Source organism: Hylobates moloch, unplaced genomic scaffold (assembly GCF_009828535.3).
Source record: "Hylobates moloch isolate HMO894 unplaced genomic scaffold, HMol_V3 SCAFFOLD_12, whole genome shotgun sequence".
Taxonomy (NCBI): Eukaryota; Metazoa; Chordata; class Mammalia; order Primates; family Hylobatidae; genus Hylobates; species Hylobates moloch.
In genome coordinates this window covers 84,785,160-84,811,966 of record NW_026652287.1, presented here as the reverse complement: position 1 = coordinate 84,811,966, position 26,807 = coordinate 84,785,160, and the positions used below count along the sequence as shown (strand labels likewise).

Sequence of the window (26,807 nt, the reverse complement as noted above, 5' to 3'; positions counted from 1 at the left end):
TATATAAAAAATCTCTTCTCCAAAAACAATAACACTAAAATTAAAATCAGATTGCATAGATAAGACTTATAGCATGTAAAATACTGATAGAGACATGTAAGAATTCAAAAGAGTCTAGGTCATCTAAATATATGATGGAACTGTCAGAGAAAGAGATGGAAGTTGAATTGGAAAGAGGAAGGATCTTCTCAAGGGTCAGAGGATAACTAGTAAACATACACAAATGAAGATAAAGGCAACAGTAAGAAAGCCAACCATACGAGAGTACAGAAACAATACTGGTAAGTGATGTAAAATAAGACTGGATACAAATTTTGTAGAGATGACCATGAATGCTGGGCAGTGGTGTGCATTCCCCAAGGCTCTTTTTTTTTTTTTTTTTTTTTTTTTGAGACGGAGTCTTAACAGTGGTGCGATCTCAGCTCACTGCAAGCTCCGCCTCCCGGGTTCATGCCATTCTTCTGCCTCAGCCTCCCGAGTAGCTTGGACTACAGGCACGTGCCACCACGCTCGGCTAATTTTTTGTATTTTTTTAGTAGAGACGGGGTTTCACCGTGTTAGCCAGGATGGTCTCAATCTCCTGACCTCGTGATCCGCCCGCCTCGGCCTTCCAAAGTGCTGGGATTACAGGCGTGAGCTGCCGTGCCCAGCTCTTTTTTAGCCATAAAAAATTTGCTAATAATTTATGTCTAAATAAGTCTCAAATATATACCTTTCTCATTTGCTGCTCTGATAATTCTGTCTGTATGTGTTTGTGCATGTGCATGTATGTGCGTGCATAAAACAATTTAATTTCAGCAGTTTGTTAATATTGATAGCTATATATCCACAATTCAGCTGAACAGAAATGAGAAACTGCTTTATACTGGCCAGGCGCCGTGGCTCATACCTGTAATCCCAGCAATTTGGGAGGCCGAGGCGGGCGGATCACAAGGTCAGGAGATCGAGACCATCCTGGCTAACACAGTGAAACCCCATCTCTACTAAAAATACAAAAAATTAGCTGGGCGTGGTGGCGGGCACCTGTAGTCCCAGCTACTCGGGAGGCTGAGGCAGGAGAATGGCGTGAACCCGGGAGGCGGAGCTTGCAGTGAGCCGAGATTGCCCCACAGCTCCGCCTCCCGGGTTCACGCCATTCTCCTGCCTCAGCCTCTCCGAGTAGCTGGGACTACAGGCGCCCGCCACCACGCCCGGCTAATTTTTTGTATTTTTGGTAGAGACGGGGTTTCACTGTGGTCTCGATCTCCTGACCTCGTGATCCGCCCGCCTCGGCCTCCCAAAGTGCTGGGATTACAAGCGTGAGCCACCGCGCCTGGCCGATTTCTACTTCTTAATATGAAAATCCATATCCTGCCTGGCATGCAGGCTAAAGTCATTCTTGTATTCTTATCGTTGCTCACCACATCCAAACTGTCGCTCCTGTAGTAAAGGGCTTACAGGTTAAGGAAAAAGTAACAGTGTAAAGGGAAAATCACACAAAGCAGTATTTTCCAAGACCTTCTGGAAGGCTTATTTGGAAAGAGCAAAGGGGAATGTACCCTCTTTCCCACTTCTTGTTTTTTGGGATCATACTGATACTTCAAATAGTAGTCATATTTGACCTCAAGGAAATATTACCTCATTTTCTTTGGTATGTGTGTTTACTTCTTCTTTCTGCAGTAAGATTTAGGCAAATGAATTACTCATTATCTTTTTCCCTCACATCTCCAGCAAAACTCTTACTGTCTGTACCACTTATAATGCACTTTTTCATATTTGCCTCATACTGGGGTGTAATTAGGAGATAGTGAAAGTGACACAGGCTGTTGAGGCAGACAGATTTGGGTGCAGATCCAAACTCCGCTACTTCCAGCTTGAGACTTTAAGCACATTATTTAACGTTCTTCAGGATCATTTCTCTCATCTGTAAACAAAGCAATACATTGTTCAATTGGGATGTTATACAAATTAAGTGAGAGAATGCAATATTATTTTATACTGTGATAAGCATTTAAATTTAATATGCAGTAGAATCTAAGTAAATGTTACTTTTCTTATTCTACATTATATGTTTACATACGATATTCATTTCTGTAAGATGTAACTCACAGCACTAGTATAGTACTTAAGAAATGGAGGTAATTTCTTCATGTAACACATACTTGCTGAAATTGTTAGGGAACATTCATATGATTGAATCCATGGATGTCTTTTTTCCTTAGCTGCCATTACTACTTTACTTCTTTCAAGTTTACTCATCTCTGCCGAAATGTGGTTGAGAAATGGAATGCAGTCATCTTTTACATTTGGAGGCTTCTCTGCTAATGAGCACAAAAGAACAAAGAGTCTAACAAAAATATGGGAATATTATACGAATTTCAAAAACTTCTCTAAGTAGTAGCTGGTCAGAAATTTATGCATCTGTTTGTTAGCTATTACTGGGGAAACTCTTTTTAGATGATTTTTCTTAGATGTTATTTGGATGATCAGATTGCTCAACTCCATTATAATTTGTTTCCAAACTAATCTGTTCAGGCAAGATAAAGATATAAATGTGGATTGTTGCTGAGGTTAAGTCTGGTCAGATTTTTCCACTTATGCTTGAAAAGTAACCATATTTCAATCAAATATATAATATGTATATTTCATAATAATATAAGCCATATTAGTCTCATTATTAATTCAAAAATTTCATCTATATTTCAACACTGTAGAACATTATTAAAGGAATAAATGATCTATAAATATTTGCTGCCTGAAGAATTCACTTTGCTATTAATTATAGGAATAAAGTATGGAAATTTATACTTTTAAATTTTTCTCTAAACTTTGTCTCATTTATTATTGTACTTGGTAAATGAGTTTCCACGGGCTCAGGGAGATGAATTATTGTCTTAGAATAAATTTGTATGAATGTTGAGGCTACACCCAGGTAACCTAATTCCTAATAGGTTATATGCCATGTATCAGGAAAGATATTGCCTGTTTATATGATGGACATGTTATAAAAGTTTTAAAAGTTTGAATATAATAATTTATAATAAAGTTTAAAGGACTTGACTCTGAATAGAGTCTCATTTTTTCATTTATTTCTTTTGTCTAGTTATCTGTTGTCTTCTGGCATTTTGTATTGGCCTGATATTTGTGCAACGCTCTGGAAATTACTTTGTTACCATGTTTGATGATTATTCTGCTACACTGCCTCTGCTAATTGTAGTCATTTTGGAGAATATTGCTGTATGCTTTGTTTATGGCATAGATAAGTAAGTATATTTGCTTTTATGTATTCACTTTTAATCTCTATTTTGAAAACATCAATTATCAATGTTCATTTCATTTAGAAGAGGAAAGAAATGAATAGAGGGAACAATTCTTTAAAAAATCAAATCTTTTGCAGGCTCTTATTGATTCAACAGTTTTGGTAAAGTACGTTTCCTTGTTGGGCAAATAGAATTATATAGGATGGAATAGTGTGTAGAATTTTAGAGCTTTGATTTAGTCCTGTTTATCAAATAGTAACTTTCAGGATTTAGTAAGTATTGGCAGTATTCCAAGAACCTTAGGTTCTTTTCAGTTGTTTACTGTTATCTACATTTCACAGATAAGGAAAATCAAGCTTAGAGACACCCTGTGACTTGCCTGTCACCCACCTGGATGGCGGCAGACCTGGGACTCATGTCCATTTCTGTTTAACTCTAAAGCTTATCTCCTAATTATTTTGCTAAATTGATTTATAAGAGGAGTACATGTGTCATAATGCCTTATATAGCAGGACAATATTGGGAAATGATATTTTCCCAGCTCTGAGATGTATATGTCATTTGCTGCACAGAAACATTTTTTTTATATGGAGTCATTACTTAAATTCACTATATGCATAAACAATGAATAAATTCACTATTTATTCATAAATTCATATCAAATACACATACTTTTCGCACCAATCAGGTACACCGATGTGAAAAGTATATGTATTTGAAATGATGTGAAGCATCAGAGTTCTCTCAAGGGAAAAAGACCTTTGGAGGATTTGTCCAATACTTTTTATAGTCACTGTCTCTAATCACATATATGGACTGAGACGTAGTAAGATCACCGAGCTCATTACAGCCCTATGTAAAGTAGTAATGCATGCACCTTAAGTGAAGACCAGAGTCCTTTCAAGCAGCATGACGAATACTGTGGGTATTGAATGAGCTTTGTAACGAAGCTTAGAGGATGTTTTTTGTGGTTGCCAAAAGCTCCAGGCCAGGAAGCTTAGGAGAACTTACATTTAATAATCATGTACTGTATAATAATAGTAGTAATAGCCCTTAGCATATAATCCAATAATCATTTACTGTATAATAATAGTAGTAATAGCTCTTAGCATATAATCCAGCAATCATGCTACTTGGTATTTACCCAAAGGAGTTGAAAACTTATGCCCACTTAAAATTCTGCACGTGGGTGTTTATAGCAACTATATTCATAATTGCCCAAACTTGGAGGCAACCAAGATATCCTTTAGTAGGTAAATGGATAAACTGTGATACATCCAGACAATGAAATATTGTTCAATCCATGATAAGACACAGAGGAAATTTTAATGCATATTACTTAGTGAAAAAAGTCACTTATGAAAGGTTACATATTGTAAGATTCCCCTGTATTATAATATGGAAAAGGTAAAACGATGGAGATAGTAAAAACATCAGCAGTTGACAGGGGTTGGGCCAGATCCAGGGATGTATAGGCTGAGCACAGAATGTTTAGGGCAGTGAAACTACTCTGTATGACACTGTAATGGTGGACACACATCATTATACATTTGTCCAAACCCAGAGAATGTACTACACAAACAGTGAATTCTAGTGTAAACTGTGGGCTCTAGGTAATAATGATGTGTTAACTTATGTAGGTTCATCAATTGTAACCAATATTCCACTCTTGTGGGGGATGCTGATAATGGAGGAGGTTATGCACGTATATTGGTAGGAGCTATATGGGAAATCTCTCTACTTTCAGCTCAATTTTGCTGTGAACTTAAAATTGTTCTTAAAAAATAAAGTGTGTAATCAAAAAATACTCCTTGTTAACTAACATGATCCGTATCTTACAGATGGGAAACTGCCCCTTCTTTTACAGCAAGATACAATATGTTAGCTGTAGAGCCAGTACTGTAACCTTGACCTTCATTTCAAGGCCAGGTTTCTCTAAGCTTTACTAGGCTACTCAAAACTAATAACCTGTACCACAATGGAATTTGATATTGTTATTGGACTGATCTGTAAATAAATACATTTGTAATTTAGATTTCCATTTAGACAGTTCGTTATTCATGATAGACTTACTAAAGAATCTTTTTTTTTAATGCTAGTGTTCCTGAATAACACTATTTATAACAACAGAAGAAAAAATACTACTACTAATAGATGCATCTGTCGATTTTGTACCATATGTGAGGTAGTATGCTAAGCATCCATTGTTTATGGTTCTAGTAATAACTCTCGAAGGTGGGTATTATATTATCTTTTTGGAAAACGCCAAAAATGAAGCTTAGAGAGATTAAGATATACATCAAAAGAACACAGAACTATGATCTGAAATGAGGTCTCTTGGTCTTCAAAGTTCATATTTTTTCTAAAGGGCAGGTATAGAATTCTTACATTGAAGATGTCCTTTAAGATTCTGGAGCAACTTGGAAGAAATGAAAAAGGGAGGAGAAACATAGAGATTAAGACTGGGCCGGGTGTGGTGGCTCACGCCTGTAATCCCAACACTTTGGGAGGCCAAGGTGGGCAGATCACTTGAGGTCAGGAGATCGAGACCAGTCTGACCAACATGGTGAAACGCCATCTCTACTAAAAATACAAAAATTAGCCAGGCGTGATGGTGGTCACCTGTAATCCCAGCTACTTAGGAGGCTGAGGCAGGAGAATTGCTTGAACCTGGGAAGACGAGGTTGTAGTGAATCGAGATTGTGCCACTGTACTCCAGCCTGGGCAACAGGTGAGACTCTGTCTCAAAAAAAAAAAAAAAAAAAAGAAAGAAAGAATGGACTCAAGAGACATAACAATTCATAACAATTAGTTATTATATGTAGACCTTTTTAAAAATTCAGAATGCAAAAAGAAGAGTTCAGAAAATACAACATTGATTAGGTATATTTGATGATATTAAGGAATTATTATTATGCTTTTAATGCTGTGATATTAAGGAATTATTACTTTTAGTAATTATTACTAAATTAATAGTAAAATTATTAGTAAAAGTAGTAATTAGCAAAATTATTTACTAATAAGTAATTATTACTAAAAGTAATAATTCCTTGATAGCATAGAATTAATAGCATAGTAATAATTCCTTAATATATAATTACTTTATATTTCTTAATAATAAGCAATAATTACTAAAAGAAATAATTTCTAAATAATTCCTTTTTGTAATTATTACTTGTATTACTAAAAAAGAGACAAGAAATTTTTAATGTACTGAAAATATTTTGTTTATAGAATAGAAAGTTATTAGTAGAAGGAGAAATCGATAATTGGCTTAAGAGAGTTTTCCCTAAATAAAAATTATGGTACTTACCTGGCTTCATTTTACTTCATAGTCATCTTCCAAGAGGAACTTTGATACAGTATAAAATGTCATAGGGTATCCGTGGTAAATCTTTGTCAGACCATTAATAAAATGCACATTTTCAAGGTTTAGCAATATTAAATTAAGGAATAATTAAATACTTTCTTTTTATTCAGGTTTATGGAAGACCTAAAAGATATGCTGGGCTTTGCTCCCAGCAGATATTACTACTATATGTGGAAATATATTTCTCCTCTAATGCTATTATCATTGCTAATAGCTAGTGTTGTGAATATGGGATTAAGTCCTCCTGGCTATAATGCATGGATTGAAGATAAGGTAAATACAAAATAAGGGAATTACATTTTTAAAAGATACATGAAAAGCTTTTTTAGAGGACTTTTTCTTTTAATTCTGTCACAGTATTTTTTGATGTTTAATGAGTGGCATAGCTTTTATGCAAGGATATGAGATTTACGTCTGTGCCCTGCCCCGAGCATATATGATTTTTTAAATACATTGTGGATGTTTTTAACACATGTGAAACACTGACTTTGTCCTTATTAAAGCAGATATATCCATCTTAACACTGATGAACCAATAATTGTTAGGCCTTTGACTCTAGAAAACATATCAATCAAAACTCCAGAAATATTTTAATATATGAATTTATTAAGTTGTATCCCAGGCCAGGTGCAGTGACTCATACCTATAATCCCAACACTTTGGGAGGCCAAGGCAAAAGCATCACCTGAGGCCAGCAGCTCGAGAGCAGCCCGTGCAACATAGAGAATCCCTGTCTCTACAAAAGATGAAAAAAATTAGCTGGGCATGGTAGCACACGCCTATAGTCCTAGCTACTCAGCAGGCTGAGGCTGAAGGAGAGCTTGAGCCTAGGAGTTGAAGGTTAAAGTGAGCTATGATTACCACTGCACTCCAGCATGTGTGACAAAGCAAGGCACTATCAATTAATCAATCAATCAATAAACAAATAAATAAAAATTGTATCCCAGGTTCTATATAATGATGAAAAATATATATTAGCAAAGTATACAATTTAAACTAAGTAAATTTTGAAGTAAAGTTCTGTTATATTTTTTATATTAGCAATAACTTTCAATTTCTATTCTCAAGCTTAATAATAATGTAATCATTAGGTGTATGTCAGCTGTTATAAAACCAAAGTGCTTATTTTCAGAGATACCTCTGACCTTTAACTATTACATGGTTAATAATTCTAGACTGAGGCATAAACAAATCTGTTCTCTCACCAAAACCCTTGGGGCCAGATGTGCTTCAAAAGTTTGGTTTTCAGATTTTAGAAAGATATATGACACATTTAAGAGGTATTTATTGCTTAGTAACAAACTACCCTGAAATTTAATGGCTAAAAGCAACGTTGATTTATTATTTGTTACAGTTCTGTGGCTGAGCTGAGCAGTTCTTCTTCTTTTCTTGCCTGGGCTAACTCAAACAGTTGCATTCAGCTTGGAGGAGAGCTGGGCTCTCTCTTTAGGTGGTCTTTCACTTATAACATTTCCAAGCCTCATGGATCCAGGGCAACATTCTAAGAAAGAAGCAGAAATTGGAAGGCCTTTAAGGCCTAGTCTTGGAAGTTGCTGAGTGTCACTTCCACTGCCTTCTATTGGTCAAAGCAAGTCACAAAGCCAGCCCAGATTCTTTGCTTACAAACCTGAAGCAAGTATGTTTTACTTTATATATGTGCAAAGAAAGATAGATTACTAATAATTATTATTATTTTCTTCTTTAACAGGCATCTGAAGAATTTCTGAGCTATCCAACATGGGGACTGGTTGTTTGTGTCTCTCTGGTTGTCTTTGCAATACTCCCGGTCCCTGTAGTCTTCATTGTTCGTCGCTTCAACCTTATAGATGATAGTTCTGGTAATTTAGCATCTGTGACCTATAAGAGAGGAAGGGTCCTGAAAGAGCCTGTGAACTTGGAGGGCGATGATACAAGCCTCATTCACGGAAAAATATCAAGCGAGATGCCATCTCCAAATTTTGGTAAAAATATTTATCGAAAACAGAGTGGATCCCCAACTCTGGATACTGCTCCCAATGGACGGTACGGAATAGGGTACTTGATGGCAGATATTATGCCAGATATGCCAGAATCTGATTTGTAGCTGGGGGAAAAGTCAGTGGGTTTTATTTGGTTCATTTTTACCAATGAACATTGGCCCTACTAAGAGAAGCATTAGGCTTCACTTATCAGAGGGCGATCTCAGGTGTTCCGTGGCTGTGATCTTTAATCCTAACAGTATATGTCAGTTCAACTTGAGCATTCTTTTGGATTCTTTGGTTTACATTTGTGCAGAAAGGATTGCAGACAAATCTTAGGAGAGCTGAGGTACATGTTTGCCAGGATTTTTTTTTTTTAAGTACCTTTGGTGTATTTTCAAGTATTTCTATCTCTTAAAAAAAAAATGGTATTACCTCAGCTTCTAATGATTTCTGGGTTTAGTAGTGTTGGCAATTAAAAATGGTATACCTTAAAATTTATAAGTTTGCCTTCAGGGTAACTTCCAGTATCACAATGAGCAGTTCTGTAAGTGGGTGCCTCTCAGCACATTTCCATGAATATATTATGTAGATAGGCTGTATTGATTTTGGTAGCATTGATACCTTCTTAGGCAATTAGTTGAAGAAAACTGCAAAATATTTTCTTATATAATAGCTGTATAGAGCAATAGCATCAAAGCATAAGAAGGCACTAATGCTGGGATGAAAGATGAGATTCAGAGGTGACTGAGAATCATGTGAGTGATGGCTGTATATTTTGTGTAAAATATATGTGTGAAAATGAACTAAGAGTGAGTTACTCAGCACTCTCAAGAATTATGCAGATTCTGCATTTTTCTTATGCCGTGTGCCTAAAAACCTACTTGATATTTATTGTGGTTTCAAGATTATTCATAGTATATTTATACAATATACTTGCAATGCATTTAAGTACTTAAAGTACTAATTTGAAAACTTGAAGCAAGATGGCATTTTAATTAATATATTTCTGTTTTGCTTCTGTTTTATGCAAATATAAATCATTTTTAAGTGATTGCTAAAATTGTAATGCATTACATTTTAATCTACAAATAAACGAAGTTTAAAAATGATGTTTGTTTTTCACATTGATTTTCTTTGTATCACCTAAACTGGATTGTCTTTCATTTCAGTCAGCACTTAGGCATTTCATAATAACTAAACATCACATTCCAAGTGGGATTAATTACATTAATTGAATAGAGTTACCACCACTTCGGAGACAAAGGAAAAATAGAGTATTACGGTTCAATGGTGTTCTTATGTAGTCTTATGATTCTTAAAAAATTACTTATAGCCTCCCAAGAAACCGTGTGTACAATTGACTGCTTGCTGAGTCAATATTGTCTGTAAAGTATAAAAGACTATGATTTTTAAACAAAACTGTTGTATATATGAAATTGGATAGAGCAGAGGAACCTCACTGAGTGCCCTCTAGTTAAAAACTTTTCATTTATCCTACCACCAGATCAGTTACATTTTTAAAACAATGATGGATATAGCAGCAAAATAGGTGAGGTATTACACATGCCGTATCTATTGATTTATTTCAGCCAGTATTCTTGCTCTGCTATAGATAGATGTTAATAAACAGTATCATAGCATTTAAAATATTAATTCCACTGGTGCATAATTTTTAGTCTTTTAAAATATATTCATGAATACTATGTTTTGTATCCCTTTAAAAATGTTTAATATTTATAAATAGGCAGTATAAACACATTATACAAAACTAAAAAATTATGACAATTCAATGTGAAGTAAGTTCTCATCCAACATTTCTCCTGGCCATCCATTGTCCATCTTCAAAGGCAATCACCATTGCCAGTTTCTTCTGTATCCTTCTGGAAATACAATATATTGCATAAATGACAGCATTCTATGTTCTCTCTTCAATATCCTACTTATTTCTGTGAATAATTTATTTTGGACAGCATTTTATGTATGAATACTCACAAATGTGCTTCATTATTTCAGAGGCTGAAGTAATAAAAATTTTGTTTATTTTTGTGTTAAGGCAATATTTTTATACAGTACCCTAATCTTTAATACTTAACCTGCCAGACTTTAACCGTAGCACAATAATGTATTGCCAAATAGCACCATTCTTCTTCTCTCACTTTCTTGCCATGGGGCCTTTTAAAAAAAAGTATATATCTAAGGCGTACAACATGCTCTTTTGATGTATATAAATACAGTGAAAGCAAATAAAGTATATATCTAAGGTGTACAATATGCTGTTTTGATATACATAAACATAGTTGTAGCGATTAACTTGTCCATCATCTCCCATAGCTACCTTTTCTGGTGGCAAGTGCACCTAAAATCTATTCTTTTAGCAGTTTTTTCAGTATTCAATGCAATATTATTAACTATTATTTTCATGTTTTATCTGAGACCTCTAGAGTAATTTGTCCTATATAACTTCGAAACTTTCGACCTACTTCTCCCCATTTTCACCTTCTTCCCGCTTCTGGTATTCAACTATTCTACTCCCTGTTTCCATATACTTGACTTTTTTTTTTTTTTTTTTTTTTTTTGCGTTTCTACATTTAAGTGAGGTCATGCTATATTTCTTTCTGTGTCTGGCTTACTTCACTTAGCATAATGTCCTCCAAGTTTATCCATGCTTTCTCAAATGGTATAATATTCCATTGTGTATATATGTCATAATTTCTTTATTCATTCATGCATTGATCGACACTTAAATTGTTTCCATATCTTGGCTATTATGAATAATGGTGCAATGCACGTGGGAGCACAGATCTTTCTATGAGGTGCTGATTTCATTTCCTTTTGATATAATCTACAGTTTGGGTACTTGCCTTGCATTAGGAATTATTTCTCCATCCTTCTATTCAGTGAGTAATATGAACAATGCAGGAATCTTATTTTTGAATTGAAATAGGATTTAAAACCTTTATTATGGTTTCACTTGGCAGATAAGGAAATCTGGCCAAAGAAATTAAAGAAAAATGAACCAAGTTCTCTTCTTTTTGCTTCCTTCATGTGGTCAGTTCTTCAGCTGTACACTTATTTATTGATTGATTCACTCAGGTTCTATTAACTAAAATTCTAACTTATTCTAAGTACTTTATGCAAGACACCGTTAGAAGTAGAGTATAAATGCTATTCATTTTTTTTCCATTTTCTCTTCTTTGCCAGTGAGACCAGCTACCTGCCTTTTCCCAGGCGATGTAAGAGTTAATCAACAAATGGTAGTTTGAAATAGCCTTTTCTGTACTGTAAAATTTGAGGCTTTCAAATTTGTATTACTTTCCACTACTTCTATAAACTCTGGCCTAAAGTTGCACCTCCATGTGATGTAGCCAAGATTTGCCTGTCTTCAAAAAGAAAGGAGACTAGGGACTGCGACAGGAGGGATAATAAATGTTCTGGAGTAGAATGAAAGGATGAGGGGGTGGAGCAAGATGGTGGAATAGAAACCTACACCTTTTATCTTCACTGCAGGAACACCAAATTTTAACAACTGCATGTACACAGAAAAGCACGATCACAAGAACAAAAAAAATCAGGTGAACATTCACAATACTGGTTTTAACTTCGTATTGCTGAAAGAGGCATTGAAGAGGGTAGGGGACATTCTTGAATTGCTGAAGCCACCCCTTTCCCATTCCCTAACAGAGGGCCTGCTGTGCAGTCTGTGCACTTGGGGAAGGGAAAGCACAGTGACTAAGGGACTTTTACATTTAACTCAGTGCTGCCCTGCCACGGTGGAGAGGAAAGCTGTGTGGGCTGAGTCAGCACCTGTGCACAGAGAGAGCATTTGGATCAGACATATCCGGAAGGAAATCGCCCATCCCAGCAGTCAAAACTTGGGTGTCCCAGCAAGCCTCACCAACATGGGCCAAAGTGCTCTGGGGTTCTAGGTAAACTTGAAAGGCAGTCTGGGACACAAGGACTGCAATTCCTAGGCAATTCCTACTGCTGGGCTGGGACTAGGGTGGACTAGGGTGGCACATGACCTAGGGAAACACCAGCCTGGGTGGTTAAGGGTGTAGTGCTTGTGCCACCACTCCCCCAACCCCAGGCAGTGTGACTTGCAGCAACAAAAATGACTCCTTCATTTTACTTGAGGAAAGATCAAACAGTAAGAAGGACTGTATCTTGCATCTTGGATACCAGCTCAGCCACAGTAGGATGGGGCACAGGGTAGAGCTGTGAGGTCCCCATTCCAGACCCTAGCTCCTGGGTGACATTTCTAGACACATCCTGGGCCAAAAGGGAGCCTTCTACCTTGAAGGAAAAGACCCAGTCCTGACAGGACTCATCACATGCTGACTAAAGAGCCCTTGTGCCTTGAATAACCAGTAGTGATACCCAGGTAGTATGCCATGGGCCTTGGGCTCTGAGATATACTGGCTTCATATGTGACCCAGCACACTCCCAGCTCTAGTGACAATGGTAAAACACTCCTTCTGTTTACGGAAATCAGGGAGAAAATAAAGTGGACTTTGTCTTGCACCTTAGGTACCAGCTCGGCCACAATGAGCTAGGGCAACAAGCAGGGTCTTGGGGTCTCTGAGCCGAGGACTGGGCTCTTGGACAGCATTTCTGGACCAGCTCTTGGCCAGACAGGAGCCCACTTTTCTGAACGGTGAGTCTCAGTCCTGGCAGCATCCACCACAAGCTGACTGAAGAGTCCCTGGTCTTTAAGTGAACATCACTGGTGGTCTGGCAGAGCACCTCATGGGCTGATGGTGATGGTGGCCACAGAGAGAGGCTCCTCTGACTGAGAAAAGAGGAGGAAAGAGGGGAGAGAATTTTGTCTTGTGGTTTCAGCGCCAGCTTAGCTGCAGAAGAGTAGAACATCAGGTAAATTTTTAAGATTTTTGACTCCAATCCCTGCCTCCCAGACAGCATCTCTGGAGCTGTCTGGGACCTGGGAGAACCCAACACCTGAAAGGAAGGACACAAAGCTGGTTGGCTTTGCTACCTACCTATTGTGGAGCTGTAGGGCCTTGAGTGAACACAGTTGGTAGCCAGGTGGTGGTTACAGAGGGCATTGGGTGAGACATAGTGTTGTGCTGGCTTCAGGTCCAACCCAGCATAGCTCCAGTGGTGGTGACCACAGGGGTACTTGCAATGCCACTCCCAGTTCCAGGTGGCTCAGTACAAACAGAGACTCCATTTATTTGAGAGAAATTAAGGGAAGAGAACAAGTGTCTCTCCCTGGTAATCCAAAAAAATGCTCCCAGATCTTATTCAAGTCACCAAGGGAGTATCTCTATGAATCTGCAAAAATAAACAAACAAACAAACAAACAAAAAACAGCATTATTGGGCTTCAGGCAGAAGTCTTTTTGAATATCTGGAAAGTCTTCTCAAGAAGGACAGGCACAAACAAGCCCAGATTGCAAAGAGTACAATAAATACCTGACTCATCAATGCCCAGAAGCATTGACCATCCATAAGCATCAAGATGATTCGGAAACATATGAGCTCTCTGAATGAACTAAAAGGCACCAGGGATCAGTCCTGGAGAAAAAGAGATATGTTATCATTCGTACAGATAATTTTAAATTGTTGTTTTGAGGAAACTCAAATAAATTGAAGATAACACAAAGAAAAAATGCTTAATTCTATCAGATAAATTTAACAAAGAGATTGAAATAATTAAAAAGAAGCAGAAATTCTGGAGTTGAAAAGTGCAATTGACATACAGAAACTGCATCGATCTCTTAATAGCAGAACTGATCCAGCAGAAGAAAGAATTAGTGAGCTTGAAGACAGGCTATTTGATATACTGTCAGAGGAGACATAAGAAAATAAAAAGAATCAAGCATGTCAATAAGATATAGAAAATAGCCTAAAAGGGCAAATCTAAGAGTTATTGCCCTTAAAGAGGAGATAGAGAAAGAGACAGGGGTAGAAAGTTCATTCAAAGGGATAATAATAGAGAACTTCTTAAACCTAGAAAATATCAGTTTTAACATGCAACAAGGTTATAGGACACCAAGCAGATTTAAGCCAAAGAAAACTATTTTGATGCATGTAATAATCAAACTCCCAAAGATCAAGGATAAAGAAAGCCTCCTAAAAGCAGCAGGAGAAAGGAAATAAATAACATATAATGGAATGCCAGAATGTCAGGCAGCAGGCTTTTCAGTGGAAAGATTACAGGCCAAAAGAGAGTGGCATACCATATTTAAAGTGCTGAAGCCAAAAATAAAATTAAAAAAAAAAACCTTTACCCTAGTATGGTATATCTGGCAAATATATTCTTCAAGCCTGAAGGAAAAATAAAGGCTTTCCCAAGCAAACAAAAGCTAAGAGATTTCATTCATAGTAGACCTCTTCTACAAAAAATGCTAAAGGGAGTTCTTCAATGTGGAAAAAAATGATGTTAATAAGCAAGAAGATACAAAACTCACAGGTAATAGTAAGCTCATAGAAAAGCATAGAATACTATAACATTGTAATTGGGGTGTGTAAAATACTCATATCTTAAGTAGAAAGACTAAATGATGAAACATTAAAAATGAGTACAACAACTTTTCAGACATAGCACCATAAGATATGAAGAGAAATAAAAACAATTTTTAAAGTAGGGGATTAAGTTACAGTGTAGAGTTTTTATAAGGTTTCTTCTGGCATATTTGTTCATTTATACAATTAGTGTTAAATTGTCATCATTATAAATAATGTATTATAAGATAATATTTGTAAGCTTCATGCTAACCTCAAATTGAAAAACATACAATGGATATACAAAAAGCAAAAAATTAAATCATACTACCAAAGAAAACAATATTCACTAAGAGGAAGACAGGAAGAAAAGAAAAAAGAGAAGACAATGAAACAACTGGAAAAAATTTAACAAAATGGCAAGAGGAAGTCCTTGCTTGTCAATAATAACATTGATTATAAATGAACTAAATACTCCAATCAAAAGGCATAGAGTGGCTGAATGGATGAGAAAACAAGAACAAATAATCTGTCACCTACAGGAAACACACTTCACTTATAAAAATACATGTAGACTGAAAATAAAAGGTGGAAAAAGATATTCCAAATCATTGGAAACAAACAAACAAACAAAAAAACAGGAAGAGTAGCTATACTTATGTCAGACAAAATAGATTTCAATACAAAAACGATAAGAAAATACAAAAGTCATTATTTAATGATAAAGGGGTAAATTCAGTCAGAAGATATAACAATTATAAATATATATGCGACCAACATTGAAGAACCCAGATATATAAAACAAATATTATCGGATCTAAAGAGATATAGAAACTCCCATAAAATAATAGCCAGAGACTTCAAGACCCCATTTTTAGCATTGAACAGATCTCCCAGACAGAAAGTCAACAAAAAAAATCAGAATTAATCTGCACTATAGACCAAATATGAACCTTATAGATATATACAGAAAATTTCATGTATCAGCTTCAGAATACACATTCTTCTCCTCAGCACATGAATCATTCTAAAAGATAGATCATACATGAGGTCACAAAACAAGTCTTAAGACATTCAAGAAAATGAAATAATATCAAGCATCGCATCTGGCTACAGTGGAATAATACTAGAGATCAATAACAAAAGAAATTTTGGAAACTATGCAAACACATTGAAAGTAAATTATATGGTCCTGAATGATCAGTGAGTCGATGAAGAAATTCAGAAGAAAATTTAAGATTTCTGGAAACAAATGATAATTGAAATACAACACACCAAAACTCATGGGATACAGTGAAAACAATACTAAGAGGAACATGTATAGCTATAAGTGCCTACATCAAAAAGGGAGAATAACTTCAGATAAACAACCTAATGATGCATCTTAAATAATTAGAAAAGGAAAAGCAAGCCAAAACTAAAATTAGTGGTAGAAAAACATAATAATAAAGATCAGAGCAGAAGTAAATGCATTTGAAATGAAGAAAATACAAAATATCAACAAAATAAAAAGTTGGCTTTTTGAAAAGATAAACAAAATTGACAAACCTTTAGCCAGACTAACAAAGAAAAAGGGGAGAAGACCCAAATAAATAAAATCAGAGAAGAAAAACGTGACCATTACAATTGATACTACAGAAATTGAAAGGATCGTTAGTGGCTACTATGAGTAATTATATGTCAATAAATTTGAAAATCTAGAAGAAGCACATAAATTCCCAGACAATACAACCCACTAAGATTGAACCATGAGGAAGTATATAACCGAAACAGACCAATAACAAATAATGAGATTGAAGCTGCAGTGAAACTCACCCAGCAAGGAGAAACCTGGGCCCCAATGGCTTATCTTCTACCAAACATTTAAAAAAGAAATAATACCAATCCTACTCAAACTATTTCAAAGAATAGGAAAGGGGATACTTAAAAACTAATTCTATGAGACCAGTATTACTCTGATACCAAAACCAGACAAAGACATATCAAAAAAATAAAATGCCAGACCAATATCTCTGATTAATACTCATGCAAAAATCCCCAACAAAATATTAGCAAACAGGACTCAACAATACATTTAAAAGATCATTCATTATGTCCACGTGGGATTTATTCCTGGGATGCAAGGATGGCTCAACATTTGCAAGTCAATCAATGTGATATATTGTATCAACAGAATGAAGGATGAAAACCATATGATCATTTCAATTGATGCTGAAAAAGCATTTGGTAAAATTCAGTGTTGCTTCATGATAAAAACCCTCAAAAACTGGATATAGAAGGAACATACCTCAACATGATAAAAGCCATATAAGACAGCTCCATAGCTAGTATCATACTGCATGGGGAAAATCTAAAAGCATTTCCTCTAAGATCTGGAACACGACAAGGATGACCACTGTCACCACTATTATTCAGCATCTCAATTGTACTGGAAGTCCTAGCTAGAGCAATCAGACATAAGAAAAAAAAATAAAGGGTATCCAAACTGAAAAGAAAAAAGTCAAGTTATCCTTGTTGTAGATGATATGATCTTAGATTTGGAATAACCTAAAGACTCCACCAGAAAAACTATTACGACTGATAAACAAATTCAGTAAAGTTGCAAGATACAAAATCAACATATAAAATCAGTTCCACAAAAGACCCAGAGTAGCCAACGCTATCCTGAACAAAAAGAATACAATCAGAGGAATGATATTACCAAACTTTGAGTTATAGTTCAAAGCTATGATAACCAAAACTCCATGATACTGTCATAAAAATAGAGACATAGACCAGTGGAACAGAATAGAGAATGCAGAAACAAAAGACAGTCAATAGCAAGTGTTAGCAAGGATGTGGTGAAAAGGGAACTCTTGTACACTCTTGGTGGGGGGTGTAAAATAGTACAACGACTATGGAGAACCTTTAGGAGTTTTCTTGAAAACCTAAAAATAGAGCTACCATATGATCCAGGAATCCTACTGCTGAGTATATGCCTAAAAGAAAGGAAACCAGTATATCAAAGATATATCTAGACGCCGATGTTTGTCACAGCAACGGCCAAGATTTAGAAGCAACCTAAGTGCTCATTAACAGATGAATGGTTAAAGAAAATGTGATACTTATACACAATTGAGTATATCCTGTCATAAAAATGCATGAGAGATCCTGTCATTTGCAACAACATGGATGGAACTGGAGGTCATCTTGTTAAGTGAAATAAACCAGACACAGAAAGACAAACATTAAATGTTTTCATTTATTTGTGAGATCTAAAAATCAAAGTAATGGAACTCATTAAGATAGAGAGTAGAAGGATGGTTACCATAGGTTAGGCAGGGTAGAAGGAGAGTTGGGGAGTGTGGGGGAGGTGGGGATGCTTGATGAGTCAAAAGAAATTGTTACAAAGAATGAGTTAAGACCTACTATTGATAGCACAGCAGGGTAACTATAGTCAATAATAATTTAATTATACATTTTAAAATAACTAAAAGAATATAATTGGATTGTTTGTAACACAAGGATAAATGCTTGAGGGGGTGGATACCTCATTTCCATGATTTTATTATAATGCATTGCAGACTTGTATAAAAATGTCTCATGTATGTCACTGTATTAATCCATTTTCATGCTGCTGATAAAGACATAACCAAGACTGGGCAATTTACAAAAGAAAGAGTTTTAACAGACTTACAGTTTCACGTGGCTGGAGAAGCCTCACAATCATGGCAGAAGGAAAGGAAGAGAAAATCACATGTTATGTGGATGGTGGCAGGCAAAAAGAGAACTCGTACAGGGACACTCCCATTTTTAAAATCATCAGATCTTGTGAGACTCATTCACTACTGCAAGAATAATGCAGGAAAGACCTGCCCCCATAATTCAATCACCTCTCACTGGGTTCCTCCCATGACATGTGGGAATTGTTGGAGTTACAACTCAAGATGAGATTTGGGTAGCGACACAGACAAACCATATCAGCCACAAATATGTACACCTACAATGTGCCCACAATAATTAAAAATAAAAAATTAAAACATAAAAGAATGAGGGAGAAAATATACTTAGTAAGGTATTAAAGTCATAATGAGATAGTCTAGCATATTGATACAGTGAGATCTTAGGACATAATTTCATGAAAATATATTTGCATTTTCATGTGTTTGTGTTTATGTGTATTTTTATGCAGAAGTTACTTCTTTTTAACAAATCATCAAATGAGTACGTGGTTCCAGTAAATTCAAGATCAATACATAGTGCTCCTTAACTATAATTATGTTTTCAATCACCTGTACCCTTGTTAAAGCTATATTTCTGTGTTCGTCTATTCTTACACTGCTATGTAGAAATACCTGAGGCTGGATAATTTATAAAGGAAAGAGGTACAATTACCTCATAGTTCCACAGGGCTGGGAAAGCCTCAGGAAACTTACAATCACAGCAAGTGTTTTCAAAATATTTTACCAATGTCCAGAATTGCTATTGGAATATCAATATATTATATCAGTTTTCTTGATGCTTGCTTCCATTCAGGAAAACACATTTAATGATTGTATTTTGTTTTTAGGAATCAATAATGTTGACCTTTTAATATTATTTTACTAAGTTTTATTTCTACAGAGAAATAAAAATACATTTTCTTTTAAAATTACACATTAGTAGAGGTGTATAAAATAAAGCATTAAGCAAAGAAAACACAAAGAAACAAGATTTTACATGAACATACACCTTCTAAAGTACAAAAATCATTTTAAGTCTTTTTATTTCCTTCAGTATAAAGTGTTTAAGATGGTAACCCTCCTTCTTTGCAATAAGTTTCTGCCTCTGTCCCCTAGCAATTGCTATATTCATAGTTCTTTACCTATTATATTCTAAATTTCTTCTACTGCATTTCCTTGTACATGCTATTACCTATATTCACATCCCTCTCCATTCTTCCCTTAATCTTTGACTAGAATCAACACATCTTTCAGTTCTTAGTTTAGATGGTATTTTCTTTTGTGGGGCTGTTTGCCCTAATTATGTGCTCTGCTCACCCTTAGCACAGCATTCATCACACTATATTGAAATTATCTGTTTCTTACATTAGTCTATAAACTCCCAAAAGTGAGGTGTTTTGTTTTGTTCAGAATCGTGTTCCCAGAACTTACACAGCACCTGACATGGAAGACACGTGCTTTTTATTTTTATTTTTTTTTAAAGTAGGTGCGGTAGAAGAGGAGCAAGTATTGAAGGAGGAAGAAACATTAGAGGAGAATAAACAGAGCCCCGTATGAACAATCACACTCTTATTATAGGATCAAATTAGTTTTCCCACTTAAATTGTGGAAACTCATCATAATGATATAAGTAGAGATGAGCTGACCATTGCTGAGTTCTCTTCAGGGATCATGGATAAAAACATAGCCTACCTTAGAGATTTTGCAAGTTCAGTTCCAGACCACCTGAATCAAGCAAATATCACAATAAGCAAGTCACATGGATTTATACATTTCCCAGTGCATAGAAAGTTATGTTTACACGGTAGTGTAGTCTACTATCTGTGCAATAGTATTATGCATAAAAAAATAGGGTAGATATTTTAATTAAAAATACTTTGTTGCGGCCGGGCGCGGTGGCTCACGCTTGTAATCCCAGCACTTTGGGAGGCCGAGGCGGGCGAATCACGAGGTCAGGAGATCGAGACCACGGTGAAACCCCGTCTCTACTAAAAAATATAAAAAATTAGCCGGGCGTGGTGGCGGGCGCCTGTAGTCCCAGCTACTCGGAGAGGCTGAGGCAGGAGAATGGCGTGAACCCGGGAGGCGGAGCTTGCAGTGAGCCGAGATTGCGCCACTGCACTCCAGCCTGGGTGACAGAGAGAGACTCTGTCTCAAAAAAAAAAATAAAAAAAAATACTTTGTTGCTAAAAAATGCGAATATTCATTTGAGTCTTCAGTGAGTCTTAATCTTTTTGCTAGTGGAGGATCTTACCTTGATGTTGATGGTTGGGCTGTTGACTGATCAGGGTGGTGGTTGCTGAAGGTTAGGGTGGCTGTGGCAATTTCTAAAAGCAAGAAGACAATAAAGCTTGTCCCACAGGTTGACTTCCTTTCATGAAAGATTTCTGTGTAGGATGTGATGTTGTTTGATAGCATTTTACCCACAGAACTTCTTTCAAAATTGGATTCAATCCTCTCAAACCCTGTTGCCGCTTTATCAAGTTAGTTTGTGCAGTATTCTAAATCCTTTCTTGTCATTTCCACAATGTCCATAGCATTTTCACTAGGAGTATATTTCATCTCAAGAAACCACTTTTTTTTGCTATCCACTAGAAGCAACTTGTTATCTATTGAATTTGAATCATGAGATTGCAGCAATTCAGTCACAACTTCAGGCTCCACTTACTGATTCCAGTTCATTTACAATTTCCTTCGCATCTATACTTCCTTTCTCCATTTAAGTCTCTGAACTCCTCAAAGTCATCCATGAGGGCTGGAATCACCTTCTTCCAAACTGCTGTTAATGTTGATACTTTGACCTCCTCCCATCAACCACTAATGTTCTTAATGGCATCTAGATGGTGATACTTTTCCAGATGTTTTCAATATATTTGGCCTAGATCCATCAAAAGAATAATTATCTTTGGCGGCTACAGCTTTACAAAATGTATTTATTAAATAATAAGACTTGGAAGCCAAAGTTACTCCTTGTTCTTTGGGCTGAAGAATGTATTAGCAGACGTGAAAACAACATCAATCTTGTACATCTCCGTCAGAGCTCTTGGATGAACAGGTGCATTGGCAATGGGCAATAAGATTTTAAAAGGATTTTTTTTTCCCTGAGGAGTAGTTCTCAATGGTGCACTTAAAATACTCAGTAAGCCATGCTATTAACACATATGCTGTCATCCAGGCTATGTTGTTACATTTACAGAGCACAGGCAAAGTAGATTTAGTGTAATTCTAAAGGGTCCTAGGATTGGTGGAATGGTAAATGAGCAATGGCTTCGACTTAAAGTCATTAGCTGCATTAGCCTCTGACAAGAGAGTCAGCCTGTCTTTTGAAGATTTAAAGCTAGACATTGACTTTTCCCTAGCCATGAAACTTCTAGGTTGCATCTCCTTAAAATACAGGGCTGTTTCATCTACACTGAAAATCTATTGTTTAGTGTAGTCATCCCATTAATTATCTTTCCTGGATCTTCTAGATAACTTCCTGCAGCTTCTCCATCAGCACTTTCTGCTACACCTTGCACTTTGATGTTATGGAGATGGCTTATTGCCTTAAACTCATGAGTCAAGTTCTTTAGCTTCAATTTTTTCTTTTTTTCTCACTACTTTCAGATTTCACAGAATTGAAGAGAGTTAGTGCTTTGCTCTGGATTAGGCTTAGCTTAAAGAGAATGTTGTGGCTGGTTTGATCTTCTGTCCAGATCACTAAAACGTTCTGTATATCAGTAATAAAGCTGTTTTGCTTTCTTATCATTGGTGTGATAACTGAATTAGCACTTTTAATTTCCTTCAGAAACTTTTCTTTTGCATCCTCAACGTGGCTGTTTGGTGCAACAGGCCTAGCTTTCGGCCTATATCAGCTTTCGGCCTATATCAGCTTTCGGCCTATATCAGCTTTTGACATCCTTCCTCAATAAGCTTAATCATTTCTAGCTTTTGATTTAAAGTGAGAGATGAGCAACACTTCCTTTCACTTGAACACTTAGAATCATAATGCTATTAATTGGCCTAGTTTTTATATTATTGAGTCTCAGAGAATAGGGAGGCCCTAGGAGTAAGAGAGACTGGGGAAAAGCCAATTGGTGAAACAGAACACCAGCAACATTTATTAACTTTGCTGTCTTATAAGGGGGAGGTTAATGGTATCCCCAAACCACAATAATCTAACATAAAAGATCACCACAGAAGTTGTAATAATAATATAAAAGCTTAACATATTTCAATAATTACCTAAATGTGACATAGAGACATGAAGTGAGCATGGTGTTGGAAAAATGGTTCTGATAGACTAGCTGGATTAAGGGAAGAAACCATCAATTTTTAAAAGAAAAATCACAGTATGTGCAAAGCTCAGTAAAGCAAAGTGTAATAAAACAAGGTAGGCCTGTGCAAGATCTTCATATAAATTATTTGAAACCAGGCGGCCTTGGCTCAAATACCAGCTCTGCTACTTTGAATCCAAATGACTTTGAATAATTAATGTAACTTTTCTATGCCTCCATGTGAATTAGAAATGATAACAGTAATTAATTCATAAGGTTGATGTAAGAATATAGTGGATTAATAATGTGGAACGCTTTAGACTTAGAACAATGCATGTCAACTAATACATGTTCTATAATGTGAACTATTATTTTCGACATCTATCTAGCTTTTCCATTTGTGTTAACCAGCCATGATTTAAACATTAAAATGAGTATTGTCACCCACCTTCAAACATAAATGCTCAACTACTGTATTTTAAGTTTTCACTAAACATACTATTATAATTCTGATACAAGTTTGAAGGATGCTATGTAAAAAGGAAATTTGTCAAAATTCTATACTGATTAGTTTAAGGGGAATTTTACTATTATACAAATATAATTTTAAAATATTTTGTAGTTAGGAAATTAACTTACAAAAATCTAAACAATAGGTGAACAGAATAAAGTATAATGAATTGAACCATATTGTGCACTATAATCTTGCTTATATCTCCACTCCAAAAGTGATGTGTGAAACCACTGGGTGTCATTCAAGTATCTTCCATAAGAGGGCAGTGGCACATTTCCATACCAATAGGTTTTCAACTAGTTTCATTGATGTTATGTCCAAGTAAATTGATGCTAATAATTGGTTGCTTGGAAGGTGTATGTTTATGTAAAATCCTCTTGTTTTTGGTTATTATTGTTGTTTTAGTTTTATTTTGTATACTCTATTATCATGCAATTTTAAAATAAAATGTATTTTATTTCTATTTAGAAGTAAAACCTTTACTTAAAAAACATGAAAGACCAACATTATTGATTCCTAAAAACAAAATACGGACAATCATTAAACATTTGTTTTTCTAAATAAAAGCAGGCATCAAGAAAATTGATATAATGTATTGATTTTCTAGTAACAATTCTGGACATTAGTAATATATTTTAAAAACAACTTTATTAAAATTTAAACAGCTAAAAGATGAATTTGCCAGTTTTTTCATCATTGCTTAGGCATGTATTATGTGTCTTTATGTGTGTGTGTGTTAGTGTGTGTAAAATGCCATGAATCAACTTTGAAAATAATAGAATCTCTTTGTAATAGGTAGGCTAACATAGTCAATATATTCACATCATTATGAATACTATGCTAAAATTATGCAAGATTTTTATTGTAAATTTATATGTTTCTTAAAAAATCTTCAGATAGTTTCATGGTAACTGTATAGCATATTATTATGATTTGGAAGATACATAAATTATTGTAGAAAAAAAATCTTAAGAGTGCTAATGCTAATATTAACATCAATTGAATCTGATAGCAACAACAATACTACCCCAAATATATTTCAGCAACAACTACCGTTTCTTGGTTAAGTGATTACTACATTTCAGATAAAGCTCATGCCAAGAACATTAAGTTCTGGTCTCATTTGTTCTTTACAACATCTGGATGAGTTAGCTGTCTTTGTAATATGAGCTCCATTTTATATTTGAGAATTAAAATTCATCACCCAAGTTCACAATGCTAATAAATGGCAGAATCAAATCTCAGAGAGTCTAAGGTCTTAAACAGTTTACTGGAATAAAGCATCAAAAATTTGACACATTGGAAAAATAAAACATTATAAAAACTAGGTAGTCAATTTTCTTATATTCTTAAGTGGGACCTGTGTGGCCCTGTGTGAAAAGGGCAGTTTTAAAGGGTAGTTGCCTTTGAGCTAAGACCTCAAGGGTGAAATTGAACTAGTTGAAAGACATGGTGAGATTATCTCTTTCTTTTCTCTTCTTTTCTTTTTTTCCCCTCCATAGGTGTTGACCTATTACCAAGACTGCTGTAAGATTGCTACATACGATATAAGAGGATGAAGAAAATAAGCAAACAAATTGAGGAAGAAAGAAGTTAAGTTTCACACTGTTAAAAAATGGAGTTACAGACATGGAAATGGAATGGCTAGAATTTGAAGTAGCAGTGTGAAATCATGATTTTCAAGAATAAATTATATATAAGTTGATATTAAAAAATATGTGAGTTTGTACGTGTGTGTATATATATACAATTATGCAATCCTGTACCTAAAAACAGTTTTAAGTGCTAATATAAGCTCTCAATCCTATTACTGCTATTATTCTATCACATTTTAGATAACAGTTCCACAATGGTTCTAAATGCCTACCATTCAATGATGGTTCATGTAAATACAATATTGCAGCATTAAAGCTAATTTTAGACATAATTATTAGATTCCTTAAACAATACTGATTTTCAGCATTTTCTGACAAATGTTCATCTGATCCATCTCTAAGTATCCCTGGGACTAGGAAACCTTTGTGTTAATTTCCAAGAAAAATAAACAAATATTGATCTATTTTGCCTTTTCTGCTTATTCTTTCTGCTTCATCTATCTTCATTATACCATTTATGAAGGAAAAGTATGGGATTGAATGGTGTATCATGCATAGGTGACCACAGATTAATGTAATACAGGGAAAAGATTTAAATGAATAACAAGTAGCTTCCCAAAACCATTATAAGGGCTGAGAAAGGCACTTTTAGGAAATTGAGAAATGAAAATAGAGCAGAAAAGTAGTTGCCAGTGACCTCAGCTGCCTGCAGTACCAGGGTGGGTCATTTTCTGAAGGACCCCAGAAAGCCTCAGGGAGCCTCTACTAATGATCTCAAGTCACAGAATACTAATGTGGAGAATCCTCAGGTGGAATTCCTGTCCAAAATACCCTTCATCTGCTACTTGCCTGCAGATGCCCTCACACTTACCCACAGCTGTCGCAGAATACTCCTTCTCATCTCCTACCTCCCAAACTTATATGAGTTTTTCTCATGGCCTTACTGACAGGGAATTAGGGAAATGGGGCCTTTAGCTTTCTTCCCCTGCAGTTTTGGGGAAAGATTTGAAGGATAGGGATGATACTGAGAATTAGCAAACAATGTCTATTACAGGTGGATTGGTGTTATTTCCTCTTTAAGCTCAGTATCCAAATTAATGGCTATTATTCAGCAACTGTCATTCAAGTCAGGTGAAGATAAATGTTTTATCTTTAGTTCTTCAAAAACCCTCATATCAATATAATAAAAAGCAAAGTGAGAAATTTGGGTACCTCTGTACAGGATTACTCAGAAGATTTTTATAAGGTTGGCAAAATTAATTGAGTCACTTTTTGGTTATATTTTGGCACACATGTGTCAGGAAATGGGAATTTCAAACCCAAAGGCATCAATGTATTTGATCATTTAGTTCAGAAAACATCACTTAGTTTAATGACAATTTAATTAGCCTGGTAGACAATTTTTATTCATTTGGCAAATACTTTTTTGGGCATTTAAATATGCCAAAACACTCTTAGATTTTGGGGACAAAAATATGACTAGTCAGTATTCTTTTTTGATTACATATTCCATATGCCTCTAGTTTTGTGTCAAAAGTCTCAGCTGGTTGAAGTTCTTTACCTGGTAGTGATCTCAACCTTCATTTCTGAAAGGTCTGAATCATGAGTGGACCTGCCTCATCTGTTGTATGGTTGCTTGTTGGTTTTTTCATTTGTTTTGCACTGTGCTCCAACTTTTCATTGAAGGTTTTTTTTTTTTTTTTAATT

General features: G+C 35.5%; 1 protein-coding gene across 2 annotated transcripts in view; it reads left to right on the top strand.

The window, feature by feature from the left end:
- The window catches only part of SLC6A15 (solute carrier family 6 member 15), a 70,826-nt gene extending 45,736 nt beyond the window's left edge, over positions 1 to 25,090 (top strand). The window contains exons 10-13 of one of the 2 annotated variants that reach the window (XM_058425500.1): positions 3,083 to 3,242; positions 6,720 to 6,882; positions 8,318 to 8,631; positions 25,008 to 25,090. In XM_058425500.1, coding sequence (XP_058281483.1) covers positions 3,083 to 3,242; positions 6,720 to 6,882; positions 8,318 to 8,631; positions 25,008 to 25,014 — 644 coding nt within the window. In that variant the 3' untranslated portion in view covers positions 25,015 to 25,090. Of the gene's footprint in view, positions 1 to 3,082; positions 3,243 to 6,719; positions 6,883 to 8,317; positions 11,092 to 25,007 lie in introns of those variants that run through there. The other variant, XM_032170857.2, reaches the window with a different exon arrangement.
- Positions 25,091 to 26,807: the final 1,717 nt, after the last annotated feature.